Source organism: Podarcis gaigeae (genome assembly GCF_964106915.1).
Source record: "Podarcis gaigeae genome assembly, chromosome: 8".
Classification (NCBI taxonomy): domain Eukaryota; kingdom Metazoa; phylum Chordata; class Lepidosauria; order Squamata; family Lacertidae; genus Podarcis; species Podarcis gaigeae.
The window spans coordinates 59,216,907-59,230,369 of record NC_139684.1 but is presented as its reverse complement, the minus strand read 5'-3'; the positions used below and the strand labels follow the sequence as shown (position 1 = coordinate 59,230,369).

The 13,463-nt window shown below is 45.7% G+C and overlaps 1 protein-coding gene across 9 annotated transcripts in view; it reads right to left on the bottom strand.

Annotated features, from left to right (window-relative positions):
• The window catches only part of COL16A1 (collagen type XVI alpha 1 chain), a 136,295-nt gene that overhangs the window by 51,063 nt on the left and 71,769 nt on the right, over positions 1 to 13,463 (bottom strand). For all 9 annotated transcript variants that reach the window (XM_083751592.1, XM_083751591.1, XM_083751594.1 and 6 more), the window contains exons 19-32: positions 13,394 to 13,432; positions 13,213 to 13,257; positions 11,139 to 11,174; positions 10,398 to 10,511; positions 10,133 to 10,168; positions 8,693 to 8,728; positions 7,585 to 7,683; positions 7,059 to 7,103; positions 6,637 to 6,672; positions 5,981 to 6,034; positions 5,711 to 5,833; positions 5,269 to 5,304; positions 2,367 to 2,474; positions 1,036 to 1,158 (exon numbers count right to left, since the gene is read on the bottom strand). In XM_083751592.1, the coding sequence (XP_083607718.1) occupies positions 1,036 to 1,158; positions 2,367 to 2,474; positions 5,269 to 5,304; positions 5,711 to 5,833; positions 5,981 to 6,034; positions 6,637 to 6,672; positions 7,059 to 7,103; positions 7,585 to 7,683; positions 8,693 to 8,728; positions 10,133 to 10,168; positions 10,398 to 10,511; positions 11,139 to 11,174; positions 13,213 to 13,257; positions 13,394 to 13,432 (930 nt within the window). The remainder of the gene's footprint in view (positions 1 to 1,035; positions 1,159 to 2,366; positions 2,475 to 5,268; positions 5,305 to 5,710; positions 5,834 to 5,980; positions 6,035 to 6,636; positions 6,673 to 7,058; positions 7,104 to 7,584; positions 7,684 to 8,692; positions 8,729 to 10,132; positions 10,169 to 10,397; positions 10,512 to 11,138; positions 11,175 to 13,212; positions 13,258 to 13,393; positions 13,433 to 13,463) is intronic.

Sequence of the window (13,463 nt, the reverse complement as noted above, 5' to 3'; positions counted from 1 at the left end):
ATGAGGGATAGAAACTTGATTCTTTTTTAAATGAGATTTTCAAGATGCTGAATTCAGAGACCCTGTTGCAAATTCTCTGCCTTTCCTGTGCTTTTATGAAATCGTGGGGTGTGCTTAGAATATGTTTCTCAAATCTCTTGAGACTCCCAGTACGAACAATGGTATTCATATTGTTTCAAATTATGTTTGAAGATCAGTATCTGTGAAAACAGAGCCATACTGCCGTCATCATCGGTTATCTCACAAACGATATTATATTCACAAACTTAATAGGGTTAGAGCATGACTTGCTTTTAAAATAACAAAGATGTCTTCCTTTGTCTTACCAAGGAATGCTAGTGTTTAAAATTATAATTATTTGACATGCTCATACTGAACAGAAATGGTCACCTGTAATGAGGGAAGATCTTTTATTGAGATCCTTTGTGAAGGTGTTGTGAAATGTAAATTGAGCCAGTTAATTAAAGGAATAAAAATGAGGCAGTTAACACTGGGTCATCCAATAAAAGTGACTGGCAGCAGGTTCTAGACAGATGAAAGGAATTAGTTCTTCACACAAGACGTAATTAACTTATAAAAGTTGTTATTGCAAGTTGTGCTATCTTAAAGGATTAGACATATTTGTGGAAGATCTATCAAAAGTCAACAGCTATCGTAGTTGCATGGAATTTCCAAAAACTTATTATTAATGGGTGATATAAGAATGCTGTAAATAAACAAATAAATGTACAGAGTACCTGAGTACCAGATGCTAACTTGGAAGCAGGGCAAAGGCCTTCCACCTTCATGTCTGCTTGTGATACCCACAGGTATCTAAACTTTCTAAAAGGTCATGCAACAGTTGTCCAATCTATTATACAAACACAAATGTATCTGGTTCTAGGGATGCAGCCTGAATTGTTCAGTTTTGTTCACATAAATAACTCAAAGTAATGGTAGTTAATGACTGTACCAATCTTAAAACAAACTATCAGACTAAATTCTGAATTTGGCATTCTCAGCACCACTATTTTGATCAGTCAGAAAACTACTTACAGGTTTGCCTGGCTGTCCCACACCTGGAGGTCCACGGTCTCCTTTTGAACCTGGTTTTCCTGGGATCCCAACCGCACCAGAGAGGTCTCCATTGAGGGTGGGACAGGAGTCACAAGCATCACCCTGTGGGCCGGGATGGTGAGAGTGGGGAAGAATGCAGAGTGATATGTCAGCAAACAGGAGACCAGGTTAGATGTTCCAGATATCCTACCCCATTATCCCTAATCAAAATTTTCCATCATGTAAACACTTAAGACCAGAGGCTCATGTGGATAGTCATTGGCCGTACCAAGGAGGCAAGCTGCAATTGTGTCTGCTGGCTCTTTACATGTGTGCTTATGGGCATACGCTCTGCCACATAGGATGGTTTGGATCACGTTTGTGTGTGCAAACATGAACTTTAAAGCAGGGCAGTCAGGGGCAGGACAGCAAGCAGGATTCTGATCCACCCCACCCCACTGAGAGATATGCTTGAGGACCATTTGCCTAGTGGTCAGGTACACAATAATTGATATGAACCAAGCTGAATTAGGGATGAACTTAAATGGGCTCCAAATTTTGTGGCCCTTTTTGCTTGTTGTGAACTTGGGAGAACCTCTTTCTCTGCATCAAAAAATAAAGGATAAAAAGAATCAGAGAGGTGTGCACACAAAATTTGGCATCAGAGGAGCAGCTCATCCTTAGCAATGGCAATGGGCATTTTCCTTTCTCTCCCTTTTCAAAAGTCTCTACCAACAGCAGCAGCAACACACCAGTTCCTCTTTCAGTGGCCCAGCTACCAATCTGTATCCACCTCCCATTGCCTTAGATGTAGCATTTCTCCAGAGCATTGGTGAGAGTGGGGGTGGGGGTGTGTGTGGAGATAATGGTGATAACAACCATTAGTTTTACTGTTCTCCCACTCAGTGCCTTGTTTGCAGATGGCAATTTTACTACTGCAAGTGCAGTAAAATACTACTACTGGTTGACAGGGCAATACAGTGGAACCTTGGTTCTCGAATGGCTTAGCTGATGAACAAATTGGCTCCTTGAACGCCAAAAACTCAAAAGTAAGTGTTTGAACATTTTTCGGATGCCGAACGTCCAATGAAGCTGTTGGCCATTGTTTCCGGGGTGTCTGCACCAATCAGAAGCCATGCCTTGGTTTTTGAATGTTTCAGGAGTTGAACGGACTTCCAGAATGGATTGAGACTCAAGGTTCCACTGTACAGGTGAGAAAGCTCACCCTAGGGTGAGTTTGGTTATTTGCACAGGTGCACACACCCTGTTCCAAAAATATTTGGTCCCTCCTGGCAGCATGGTGGTTGTACCCCAACAAGGGGCTTACTCACCTTTTCACCTTTAGCTCCTGATGGACCTCTGACTCCAGGTTCACCAGAAAGACCAGGCAAACCTGCTGTGCCTGGTATGCCAGGATCGCCTGGGCTTCCTGAAGCACCCTAGACAGGATAGATTTTTATACACACTTGTTCTTATTTATTTTTACAACATATCAAAAAGATAAAAATTACAAACTAGACCTCTCACCCTCCCTGTTTTTTTTTTACCCAACCTCAAGGCATAGTTGAGATCTAAATAATAGTAAAGGTTATATACTAAAGTGGAGAGAGTCTGAAAGATGCTGATTTCAATACAAAGCTCATCCACACTGTGCCATGCTTTTTAGGCACAGGTCAGGGATTTCCAGATTGGGTCTGGGCGGAGATTTTTCTTTTCCCTGCTGCATTTCCATGGGGAAACTCACGTTAGAACAAATGGCAATCTGCCGCCAGCACAGTTTGGCCAGAATTGGTGGTATATTCCCAGACCACCAGGTCCCAGCCAATCATCTGGTTGCTGGAATCTTCACTTCCTGAAGTTTCTGAACCATCTTCAAAAGGCAGCCCATTGTCTTGGCACAGCATCATAGAAACAAGGGATACAGACTGGAATGGCTGTTTTCATAGGCCCACTTGAACCATGTGCTGTAACTCAGGGGCAGCCAAAAGCAGTGGGCAGAAGGGGTTTCTTTTGGGAGGTGGGGAGAGGAATTCTCTAGCTTCTTTGCTAGGACTTCCAAGACTACGCCAAAATCTGCCTTGTTTATGCAGTAGAAATCACACAAAACAATGGTTCCATTGCTAGTTTATGAAGTAAAAATCTGCTGCAGTTTGTGAGTACCCTTGTATTTGTGGCACAACACTATAAGAGCCAGTGGGATGTAGTGGCTCATGAGACAGACGAGAACTGTGGGGCAGACCCAGATTCAAATGTCCATTCAGCATCAAAGTATACCAGGTGCCCGGGTGCAAGTCTCCGCCTCTCAGCCTAACCTACTTTGAAGGGCTGTTGTGCGGATAATATTGAGTCAGTCGTTGTCTCTCAACTTAACCTACTACACAGGATTGTTGTGAGGATAATACTGAGGGTGAGGCGAGAGATAATTGGAGGAAAGGCAGGATATAAATCTAACAATAATCTGCTACTGTTTTGTGCCATAGTTCAGTGGTAGCGCACCTGTTCTGCCCAGAAAAGCACTCAGGTTCTGTCCCCAGTGGCATCCCCAAGTAGGGCTAGGAATGTCCCCTGCCTGTAACCCTGGAGAGCTGCTTCTCATCAGTGTAGACAGTGCTGAGCTAGATAGGGCAATGATCTGACTCCGTATAAGGCAGCTTCCTATGTTCAACATATGTTCCTATGTTGAAGTAGCCTGTAGAGATAGGACTGGGCTTTTGTGAGCAGTGGTTGTTAGGAAACATGGAGGCTGTGGTTCCCTGCTGGTGGTTGTAAGGCATCACAAATACGTAGCACCCAAATAGGGTCTCTTAATTTCATTTTTAACCTTCCTAACACCTGCTGGAACTGACGTTAAAGCATTAAGAATTCAAATACAAGGTTGCCAGGCAACTTAAAGGTTGCATGGTGACAGCACCCCTAAATGTGGTTGCTAGGGAAAGGGGTGCGCACCTCCCTCTAGTGGCTGTGGGTAGGCAACACACTGTGACACACAGTGATGCTTACCGGTGGTTACAACACTATAGCCTAGGGTAGACTGTACCTTCAAGAGTCGGGTAAAATCGATTTCAAAAGGTGCTGCTTCTCCTGGCCTTGCCTGGCAACCTTCACTTGACGAAATTACCTCTTCTAAACAATTCTTTTAATCACCCCCCCCCCCCAAAAAAAACACCGACCATACATTCCTTTGCCTCTTGGCCACTCTACACAACCACACTTGGGAAAAGCTGTCTCTCATGCTGTTGAACATACGACCCTGTCCTCCTTTCAAAGCCTTACACCTGTAACCCACATAACTCCCAGGTCAATATAGCCCATGAAGCTGCCTTATACCAAGCCATGCAATTTGTCTATGTAGCCCAGTATTGTCTTCTGTACCTGGGGGAGGGACAGGGGGAAGGAAAGGGGACTGAATCCAGTCAACAGGACGGATCCTTACCTTTCCCACCCCCCACCCCCTGCAGGCCATGCCTGACAAATAGGTGGGGCCACCCACCTGTCTATCATCCGATGACACAATGACATCAGACAAGCTGTTTTTGCATAGCATTGTCTACAAGAGTTCTGACAGTCATCTGATCATTGGACTTCCCAAAGCACTGTGCATGGGGCTTTTAGCCCCACATTGGTTGTCAGGTGTAGGACGGGTGAGCATGGCTTGATCAAAACAACATTGTGAGCCAAATGGAGAGACATAGTGGTCCTAATTAGGCCTGTAGGCTGAAGATTCCTCACCACTGCTCTATGTTGACTGGGAAATGGCTCTACAAGTACTGAGACGGGGGTATTTCCAGCCCCACTACCCAAAGCCTTATTACGTGTAGAAGCAAGGAACTGAACTGCTATGGGCCCCTTTGGGAACTGGCCCGATTGGCACAGAAGGGATTCATTTGCACTGATGAGATTTTTAGCAGTTTTACACCCATGTTGGACTGCAGGTGTCGACATTCCTCCTATTGCACCACATGCATATTTGATTTTCATGTTTCCTTCTGGTCTTTTGCAACTTTTTATAGATCACTGTACTTTGTTTGTAGCTTGCTTTTCCAATTATACTGTGTAAATATAATGAGAATATATTTGCTCCCTAGAGATGCATTTCCTGTGCCTCTGGTTTTGTCTCGAGGAGTGTGAAAATGCCAGACCTCCTCACCCCTTTCCAAAGCCAGCTCTGGCCACCAACCCCCTTGGGTTATGTAATCTCACAAAGAAGCACTCCAGCCGGCGGACGTCTCTTACCTTCTGACCTTTCATTCCAGATTCCCCGGGTTTTCCCTGAAAAAGTACAGCAAGCAATATAAGAGAAAAAGCTTTTCTGCTTAAACTTCACTGGCCCCTTGGATCCTGCCACAAAGACAGTCCTTCCAACAAATCAAGTCTGCCAGGCAGCCTAATAAGAGAAGCCCACCAGAAATTAGTTCCCAATTCTCAGCCCTGTTTATCTTCTACACTGAGCTTCTGCACCAGTTTGTCGGATTTAAGAGGAACGTACTATGCCATAGACTCACAAAACCTTTCTACCTGCCCCAGGAATCACAGAATTGTAGAGCTGGAAGGGTCATCTAGTCCAACCCCCTGCAATGCAACTTTTTCTTTCACCTATGGGAACCACCTTCCCTCTAGCTCTATTGCCCCACCCCTTGCTCGTCTCCAAAGGAGGTCCATGCCAAGGGTCACTTACTGGTTTTCCAGGAAGTCCAGCACCAGGAAGCCCTGGCTCACCCTTCTCTCCTGGAGGCCCTGGAATGGAAACCATGGTCTCCCGGCCTTCCAGAGAGGCAGGGCACTCGGTACAAGGTTCTCCCTACAAGGGAGAGAAAATGAATTGTGATACAAAACAGAGGGACATGAATAAGAGAGGAGAGGGCCACAGATTGTGAGCAAGACGAAAGGCTCACTTATCTGAACAAGTTGCACAACCACTTCCATGCTTTGATACCAATTTGCTCACCTTTTCGCCTTTGACTCCTGAATCTCCAGTGTCCCCTTTGGTCCCTCGGACTCCCTAGAATTACAGGAGGAGTGAGAAACTGCTGAGCTTTGAGTATAAGCACAGAATGAGAGTGAGGGTTGAGGAGAAGGAGGTGGGGTCCTTTCTTAGATTCGGAGAATTCCTTGTGGTAGAGATACATCATGGCATTGCCATTCATTAGAGTTAATTTGGAAGCATCAGAATGTACTGAAGAGCAGTACGCCGCTTCTCTTCAAGCATGAACTGAAGCTTTTGAGCTTGATGCAATAAAAATCTTGAGGTCTAGCAGCTATGCTAGGGGACAATTCACCAGACAGTCTAGCAAGCAAAGTAAAAGACAAAGAAAAAGAAAATTGCACAAAGTTTTGTATTTCATATTAAAGAACTGGATGTTTGGTACCCTGGTTTACTGTTATTTCATCCTGCAGATCTGCAACTCTGTATTACTGTTTTTGTGTTTGTTACTTACCTGTTTTTTCCCCCCTGAGTGACAGTGACTTATTAACTCCCCCAAATCCCTTTATTATCTGACTTTGTTCTTGTTTTCATATCTTCCAATTCTGTTCAGATCACAAAAGCCAGCTCCCAGAGGGCAACCAATGCACTCTAAACTTGAAGAACTTTCTCATACTCACAGCTTTGCCTGCAGGTCCTACAGCTCCAGTATCTCCCTAGGTACAAAGAGGAACAGGTGAGTTGCTGAAGACAGAAAATGGCTGCAATGAGGCTCAAATGATCTACCATCTTGAAACAAGAAAACTGCTGCTCAGATGAATCTGACATAAGGGGAATCTTCTTGTTTCACCTCTTGTTTGTTTGTTTTTACAAACTGTATGTGGCCTGGAAACACACACACACACACACACACACACACACACAGAGAGAGAGAGAGAGAGAGAGAGAGTAGAAGGCACCATGCATCTTTACAGAGGTATTAATACCCTATGATAAAAATCACTGGATTCATCCTCAAGTTCTGGCTAATTACACTTGCAGTGGAACAGGGATAAAGCAAGGTATTCCGGAACCAGACTGTCTCCTGAAAATTTGCTCTTACCTTTTCTCCTTTGAGTCCAGACAGCCCTGGAAGGCCATCTTTGCCCTGAAAGCAAATAAAAGAAAAGTAAGAATAATAATTTCAGTGAAGGAGTTGGCAGAACCAGGAAAAGTTCTGGATGTGGTTTTAACCGGGATAGTACCTTAAGATCAGACCTGTTCTAATTTGGAACATTCTATTCACACAACCAATCCAAACAGCTTCGAAACAAGCTTTGAAACTGCCACGACATCCCATCAAACCCTGAGGACTGTAGTTCAGTGATATAATCAAGAATGCTTCTCAGAACTAGAGTTCCGCAGGCTGAAGTGAAGAGGATTAAATGGGTTTGTACTGTGTAGACTTGCCTGTTCACAGAAACTGCCATGGGGATTGCATGTGCTTTTCTATGATCATGAGGACTAGAAACCCTTGTGTTATTTCACATTCTCACTTCAGCACTGCTACTCATTCCACCCTTGTTCTTCCCATAAATCCTTGCAGTGCCCTACACTAAAGGCAAGAGGCACGATGGCCCTATACTTACGGGAAGGCCAGGCAGGCCAATCCCTGGTGGTCCTGGTTCTCCTTTGGGTGCTTTCTGAAGATGCTGGGCTGCAGGGCTGCATGACTGACACTGATCTCCCTTAAAGAAGAAGAAGCACAATGCTTGGTATTAGCGAGGAATAGCTCATTTCATACCAGTACAATGCAAATGGTGATACAGATTGCAGGATAAGGTACAAACCTGCTCCCCCACCCCAATTGCCTGCACTGTGGGAAAACTGCTGGTTTGGGACAGACATAGATGGGTAGATTTCATTAAGCCTAAAATGCACGGGTCTCCTTGTTTACATGAATTACAAAATTGACTTTGCGGTAAATATCATTTGTGGGGGTTGGGGGTATGTGCCTGAAATAATTTGCTCAAAGGTATCCAGCAGTCTTGTAAATAACCACATGCCTAGTCACCTGCGGTGAGGAACAACTGGCTAAAGGCAATGAGATGGAGGAGCTGTATAAAACCTGTTCCTTTTCATCAGCAAAACTTCATCATCACCTTGTTCAGAATACAAAATTTACCCAACTCAAAACGCTCACTGTTTTTGGTTTGTCTGTTTTTTGTTGTTGTTTTTTTTTACAAATGAACAGTATTTCCCTAAGGAGTTCTGCAGTTTGCAAGCTAAAATGAGAATCTGCAGGCATGCAAAAGATGCTGTTAGTTGAAGATTGCTTTCAGTCTAAGCCCTTGCCACTAATCACAACTAAAGCAGAGATGTGTGCAAGCACTCCCCAAAGGCTACAGAGAACTTTGGACAAGCCCAGGATTAAAAGGAGAAGGCCTGCCTAGGAATTCCATTCACATTCACTCGAATGCATCTCATGATCAAGGACTGTGCTTTATCAGAATCCACAATCACATAATCTCAATTCAATTGAACACCAAGTAGAATCCCTGTGCAAATTTTCCTTGTACATCATGGGGAAGGTTGGGGACTAAGTGATGCAGGCGGTGGGAGAGAGCACACATGAGGACATTTGTGGTGGGGCTTATGTGCAGAACTCCCCCCCCCCCAAACTACAGAGTGTGACCCCTATTGAACCAAAGCAAAAATAGGGGCTAGAGATCATATAAAAAGGAAATGGCCACCTACCTTCTCCCCTTTAATTCCATTGATCCCAGGGTCCCCCTGAAGAATGATATAAAGAAAAGGGAGAAGAAAAAATCAGAAGGCAATGGAAACATCCATGCCACCAACAACTGGGTGAGGCAGCTGAGCCTGGGTGGTGTTGGTGGTGCTGAGAGGGTATCAGCAAGAGACGCACCTGCTGCACCCCATCAATGGTTGCTTCAGTTTAGACAAACCAGGAACATGTTACAGAATCACAGAATTGTAGAGTTGGAAGGGTCATCTGGTCCAACCCCCTGCAATGCAGGAACCACAGCTAAAGAATCCCTGGCAGATGCCCACCCAACCTCTGTTCAAAAGTGCTCCTGGATCCACACAGCTCACAGTCTCAACAGACCACAATGGGCCACAACAACTGGCCCTCACTTGATTCCTCCACGGAATCGGTGTACAGTATCCTGGATCATGTCAACTTCCCATGTACTCATTGAATTCTAAGTAAAGGTAAAGGGACCCCTGACCATTAGGTCCAGTCGTGACCGACTCTGGGGTTGCGGCGCTCATCTCACTTTACTGGCCAAGGGAGCCGGCGTACAGCTTTCGGGTCTTGTGGCCAGCATGACTAAGCCACTTCTGGTGAACCAGAGCAGCGCACGGAAATGCTGTTTACCTTCCCGCTGGAGCGGTACCTATTTATCTACTTGCACTTTGACATGCTTTCAAACTGCTAGGTTGGCAGGAGCAGGGACCGAGCAACGGGAGCTTACCCTATTGCGGGGATTCAAACTGCCGACCTTCTGATCAGCAAGTCCTAGGCTCTGTGGTTTAAGCCACAGCACCATCCATGTCCCATATGCATTTTAATAGGTAACAAATTCACCTAGTGTCAGAAATCTGCCACAGTTCTTGAACCAGTGAAGTGAGTCAGTGTCCTTCAACCTTGTGTCTCCAGATGTTGTTGGTCTACAGCCTCCACCATCCCTGGCCATTGGCTAAGCTGTCTGGGAACAATGGCAGTTGCAAGTCAACAGCATCTGCAGACCTAAGGTTGAAGAACACTGACTTGAAGATGCCAGACAGGGCATTCAGGCTGTGTGCCATCATCCAGTTCACTCTGTCTAGAGGAGGGAACTGCAGGGAAAACAGCCACACCTGCCAAGGAAAGATTCATGCCCAAAGGCTGTAGGTGGTAGTCCATCACAACATCTAAGCTTCTGGGTCAAGGGATACCTGTTCTTGTTGGTTACTGGCCATCCTGACAGACATAGGAATCTACCTGTAATTGGATCAAAGCCCTGTACTGGTCTGGCAGTGACTGTCTGGGATATGAGGGAGATGGTCTTTTGTGTCACCTGATGCTTTTTAAACCAGAGATGCAAAGGATTCAACCCAAGGCTTTCTACAGGCAAAGCATCTTCCCCTTGCTCTGCTCTTAATCTCACAGAAAGTGAATCCAACACCTACCCTGTTGCCTTTGAGTCCTGGAGGGCCAGGCTTGTCCTGAAAGAGAAAGGCGGGGGGGGGGGGGGAGGAGACCAAAGGAAATGCTTAGAACTCCAGCGTCCAATAACTCAGCAATTGTCCCACCAACCAAACACCTTTGCTTCTTAGAATCATAGAACTGTTGAGTTGGAAGGGACCTCCCAGGGTCATTTAGTCCAAAGCAGAAATCTCCTTGTCTGTAACACCCTCAAGGGATAAAGCCTTCACCCAGTGACCTGGGACTCACCGATTTGCCCGGTTTCCCTGGAGGTCCAGGCTCCCCTTTGGGCCCCGGTTTCCCAGGGATGCTGACTGCATTGTTCCCGTCAGAGATAGTGGGGCAGACTTCACATGGGTCCCCCTGTTGAGAGACATTCAAGATGCTGTGAAGAAGATTTGAACTAAAGGAAGACAACACAAAGGCAACAGGGCCAAAGGAAAATGGTCTCCATTGCCTCCTTCCCCAAAACGGAAAGAAAATTATTTAAACAAAAGGCATTAAGATGAATTATTCCTGAAACAAAACATAGATCCTCTTGTTCAGGCAAGTAGTTTTTGGGATGGGGGGGGATGGAATAGAGGGAAGAGCAAATTAGAGGGATATAACCGTGGAACTCCTTCCCCACAATGGTGCCTGCTGCATCTTCACTGTACAGCTTTTGCCATATTCCTGAAGATAAGCCTCTTTACCCTGGCCTTTTACAGCTTAAGCATGTTGCCTTCAGACACCCACCTCTTTTGCTGTTTATTTATCCTCCTCTGGTTGGAAAAGTTTTGCTTTTTTATATGTAATTGTAACTGTTTCAACTGTTGTTATAGCTGTATAGTGTATTGCTATAACCTGACCTGGGACCCTATGGGAAGGGCAGGTTAGGTTCATTATTAGATGTGGTGATAATAGAGCTTGGTGGGGGTAGGATCCTCATGCCCTTCTCTGAAACCAGAGAATGCACAGGCTTTCCCTTGATCCTGCCTTCCTTCTACTCACCTTGTCTCCTTTCAGGCCTGGGACCCCGGGTTTTCCCTGCAGAGAAAGAAGGAAGGTTTCCATTTGTGAGGCAACTCCTTTTTTGGACACTGCGTCAAGGTTTTTCTGCACTTAAATGGTATATACATTTTATGAAACAAATAAACAAACTCCTATGAGACCAGGAACTAGCTATAGTTAATGAGTTTGCAGATCAGGAAACCTGCAGCCTAAACTTATTCATGTTTATCTGGAAATCAATCCTAGGAAACTTCAATGGGAACTCCTGACAAGTCATTGATGGCGTCATGGGCCCCCGGTGAGGGACCTGGCTGGGCATAGGTGAAGAGGAGAGGAGTTGCCCATGGATGATCCAAGGAACTGACCCAGTGGGTAGGCACAGATCATGCCCGAGTCTCGGAAGCCACTTGGGGAGGAAGATCATGGGGAAGGACCTACTGTGGGGGGAGGGGTTTCCCTACTCCATCTCTGCGTCAGTCACCCCAGAGCACAGCTCATACACATTATCCATCTCTGAAGTTGTCAGAGGCTGCCCCACCTACTCCACACACTGCAGAGGAGTTGGTGATGCCTCGTCCATTGCCAAGGTAATAGAGATGCCAGCACAAGCATGAACAGATAGTTCTGCTTGCCGCATTAAGTTGTGCTGCCCTGTTCCCATATAATAGGACTATAGGGGGTGTGCTGACTGTCAGATCAACATGCAAAGGATTGCTGTGTTTCAGTTTGCATATTATTTCAGGAAGTGTGAATTATGCAGGTTTGCCCTTCAATGCAAACTGAACTGAATTTCTCCCCCATCCCTATAGTCATTGTCACAAAAATGATTTATTTCGCCTTTACAACCCCATTCCACACAGACACTCTGCCTGTCTTTTGAATGCCCCCTCAAAGCCTTCCCACAACCCCTCTGGCTTTGCTGTTTCCCGCCAGTCTTCCCCCATTGGCAGGAACCTCAGCTGTTGAGCGATGTAGACTTTTAACAATCTAAGCAGCCCTTAGGGAGCAAGGGCTGGGCGTGGAACGAGGCATGACTTCATTCCCAACAGCTGCATTGGTACATTCAGTTTATTCTCCCTTTATGTCATTGTTTAAGTGTGACACTAAATGCCAAGTGGAGCGTCACAACAGAATGCTGTAGTACATTCCTGGCACATGTGCGTTGCTTGAGCCTGCGGCATCGGCATCAAAGGCAGGTGGTTCTGCTCTGATTTGAATCTTCACGTCCAAAACGTATTGGCTTATTGTTGCCTTTTGGACATTTTGCATGCAAGCCTATAAAGCCTGAGCCTTCTCCATGCATGCCAGTGCTTGAATTGACCTGGGGGATAGTTCCACCTCTGGTCTGCTAAGAGCTACTCTGCCTCAGCACATTCCTCCTATCTGCAACAGGGATATAACAGTGAACTACACCATAGGGGTGTTGTGTGCTACTTTCTCAGCTCAACCTCAGCAGCGCAGTGATACAAGCAGTGGATAACATGACAGGGTTAGTTATAAGCTGCTCTCTGCACTTTAGCCAAATCCCCAACCAGCAGTGGGTGCCTAATACCTCTGGACAACACTGCAAGTTTGTTGTAAACCATTCAGAAGCTGAACTCCACCATTCATTGTGAAATACACTTAAGGGTTGTCTTGCTTCGCAAAAGCCTCTCCCAGACTGCAGTTTGTGGACAATGGACTGCATTTGCTTTGGAATTTGAGTTATTATAGGGCCATTTGAGAGATTTTTTTCACCCACCTACCACAGTTATCTCGAGCCTGCGTATGCCTCTCTCTTGCGCACAGGTGGTATAGGTTTGTATCCAGCTCCGTAAGCAAGAGGAGTTACAAATCAGTGTCATATACATATCATAAATAAACCCAGCAGCTGCCCAATAAGCAAGGTCCCACCCGGCTTCCCTGGCTGTCAGTCAGTGGTCACATGACCTGGGTGGAGAAAGCCTAGTCAAGAGCACAGAAATATGCAAAGCATGAGGCCCCGCTCCCATGACTGGGGTTCTGGGATCTGCTGAAATTTTGTGGATCCTCCCCACTTTGCTTTGCTGGTTTACTCACTGAAGGAGGAACTTACTGGCTTTCCACTTGAACCGCCTGGCCCTGGAGGTCCTGAGTCCCCCTGGATATAGAGAACAGAGAATAAGATCCACGAAAGTAGGTTTGGACACAGCAGCCACCGACAGGAGAAAAAACTAGTTTTCTGGGACATGATAATCACTGGGACTATCCAAAGCTATATGCATGGTTATGCCTACCTTCTCTCCTCTGGGACCTGGTGGGCCACCAGGATCACCCTAGAATGAAAGCAGAACAGTTGATTGTATT